The sequence below is a fragment of the Arachis ipaensis genome, chromosome B07 (assembly GCF_000816755.2).
Source record: "Arachis ipaensis cultivar K30076 chromosome B07, Araip1.1, whole genome shotgun sequence".
Lineage (NCBI taxonomy): Eukaryota > Viridiplantae > Streptophyta > Magnoliopsida > Fabales > Fabaceae > Arachis > Arachis ipaensis.
Genome location: NC_029791.2, coordinates 1,367,225 through 1,369,568, shown reverse-complemented (window position 1 = coordinate 1,369,568; position 2,344 = coordinate 1,367,225). Strand labels below are relative to the sequence as shown.

The 2,344-nt window shown below is 34.7% G+C and overlaps 1 protein-coding gene across 2 annotated transcripts; it reads left to right on the top strand.

The window, feature by feature from the left end:
- On the top strand, positions 223–2,301 carry LOC107609525 (transcription initiation factor TFIID subunit 9). Of its 2 annotated transcripts, none has more exons than XM_016311524.2 (3): positions 223–472; positions 901–1,220; positions 1,730–2,301. In XM_016311524.2, exons 2-3 carry the CDS (start codon positions 957–959, stop codon positions 2,024–2,026), a joined length of 561 nt encoding a protein of 186 aa, XP_016167010.1. In that variant the 5' UTR covers positions 223–472; positions 901–956; the 3' UTR covers positions 2,027–2,301. The 2 variants fall into 2 exon arrangements, with proteins under 2 accessions (XP_016167010.1, XP_020962533.1); XM_021106874.1 differs by having other exon boundaries at positions 239–472; positions 868–1,220.

The following is a 2,344-nucleotide window of genomic DNA, read 5'->3' as shown; positions in this document are numbered from 1 at the left end:
TTTTTTTTTTTTTAAAACATTAAACAGATTAATTTTTACTGATAAAAAATAATTATTTAAAAAATAAACACTTTAATTTTTTTATCATGTTATTATTTTTAAAAAACATTATAGACTAACTCTTCGCTTTTATAAAGATATTAAGACCAAAATTATTTTTTATTTTGTTTGAAGCTATCAATACATGTAATCTTCTCTAATCTTCTAAAATATTAAGGATCAATCTATAAATTTTAATTTATTTTAGCACTAACATGTGAAGGGAGATGTTAGCTAATCTAAACTTCACACTCTAAACGAGGTCGTTTTGCAAGGAATAAGGAGAAACAAAGCAGAGAATCTCTAATTCTCTTTGCGGATAGATTCTAAATTCACCTCCGCCGCTGCTCCTACTACCGCGGCTTTGCCTCAACCCACCGGAGCTTTGTTCTGCTTCCGCAAGCTCTTCTGTTGCTTCCCGTGGCCTGTTAGGGTTCGTTTTTCTAACTTTTTATTTTGTGACTTTTTTTTTTTTTTAATTAGTTACTTAGTTTCTAGGGTTTAGTTCATGTGAAACTTGTTCATGTAATAATTTTTATTAAATTGAATTCCAATAAGTTCAAATCCCCGATTAGAATCCAAAATCTGACACGCAAAAGAATCATTAAGAGATTGTTTGCTTTGATCCGTCAAATAGAATGGAATAATTTGTTGTTTGCAATTGCATAGTAAAAAGACAACACTAAAAGATCAAGGATTGCATTTTGAGATTGAATTCTTTTGATAAATAACTTCTGGGAGCTCTGTTGTTTTATTCTTCAAGAAGTGCATTTTACTCTTTTCTGGAAGATTTGTTGCATTCATTCTACTGAAATAGCTTGAATACAGGCATATACTAAGATTGGTAATTACAATTTACAGACCAATAGGGTTTGTTGATGTCCCAAAAGTGAAGTCAGTTGAGTTGAATATCTGTTATGGCTGATAACGATGAGGATTCAGCAATGCCAAGGGATGCAAAGATTGTGAAGTCTTTGTTAAAATCAATGGGCGTTGAAGACTATGAACCTTGTGTTATACACAAATTTCTTGAGCTCTGGTATCGCTATGTCGTCGACATCTTAACCGATGCACAAGTCTACTCAGAGCATGCCTCCAAGTCTGCAATTGACTGTGATGATGTTAAGCTTGCTATTCAATCCAAGGTTAACTTCACCTTCTCCCAACCACCACCCCGAGAGGTATTTCAATTCAATTCTTTCCATTTTTTTCAATTTCTATTCTTCATTCCTGGTTGTGGTTGAGATTGACATTGACATTCGCTTATTGGTATTGTTTAGGGTTAGCTTGTAGAACTTAATCTTGCATTTATTTTAGATTCATGGGGACTGTCAATTGAAGTTAGAAAATTAGGAAGCTAGGGCTTCGATCTGTTTTGAGATGTAGTGGATAAACATTGGTTAACTTGAAAGTAAGGTGAGAAAATCGAGATTTTAGGTGAAATCGAGAAAGTAAATTAAGTATGTAAAACATGAAATGGTAACAAGATTTAAATCGTAAAATCGTTGGACCTAGTACAATTTTGTAAAATCGATTGACTCATTTAAAATTGTAATATCGAAATATTTTAAGAGTTGAATCGAGATTCTTGTTACTATGCTTGAAAGGATCCCTGTCAGTTGTGTTGAGTAATGAGTAACGAGTAATGCTAGAAAATTAGTAAGATATGATATTTGTAATGTGACGGCAGGTGCTTCTGGAGTTGGCGCAAAACCGCAACAAGATACCATTGCCAAAGTCTATAGCAGGGCCTGGTCTTCCACTTCCACCTGATCAGGACACATTAATCAGTCCCAACTACCAGCTTGCGCTTCCGAACAACAAAAGGCCTGCAGAGCCCATGGAAGAAACAGAGGATGAAGAACCTGCTAATCCCAACCCTTCCCAGGAAGAGAAGACAGATATTATGATGCAACAGAATCCTCATCAGAGAGTGTCTTTTCCCCTCCCCAAACGCCAAAGGATTGATTCCCCATCCACCACTTAAATGTAACAGAAATGTATTGACTTGTAGAGTGAATCCACTGGGTTTTCAGATTGGAACAAAATCATCAAGAAACTGCTCATGTTATAGTGTGATCAGTGTTCATCTCAGCTGTATGACTGTATCTGTTGTGATTGGATACTTACAACTGAACTGAAAATGCATTCAATCAGTTCATTTAGTCTGTATTTGCAATTTATTAAATCCTTGTTCCACCAGGCCACTAGTTAATATTCCAAATTCATCAGAGTAATTAGGAGACTAGTTATTTATTCGTATTTTGTGGCATTTGTTTAGTTTCATTTCTGTTTGAAGGGTTAT

Coding starts and splice junctions, on each gene's coding strand:
- LOC107609525 (XM_016311524.2), top strand. CDS start 957: ATGGCTGATAACGATGAGGATTCAGCAATGCCAAGGGATGCAAAGATT. Junction 1,221..1,729: donor CCCAACCACCACCCCGAGAG/GTATTTCAATTC, acceptor ATGTGACGGCAG/GTGCTTCTGGAGTTGGCGCA.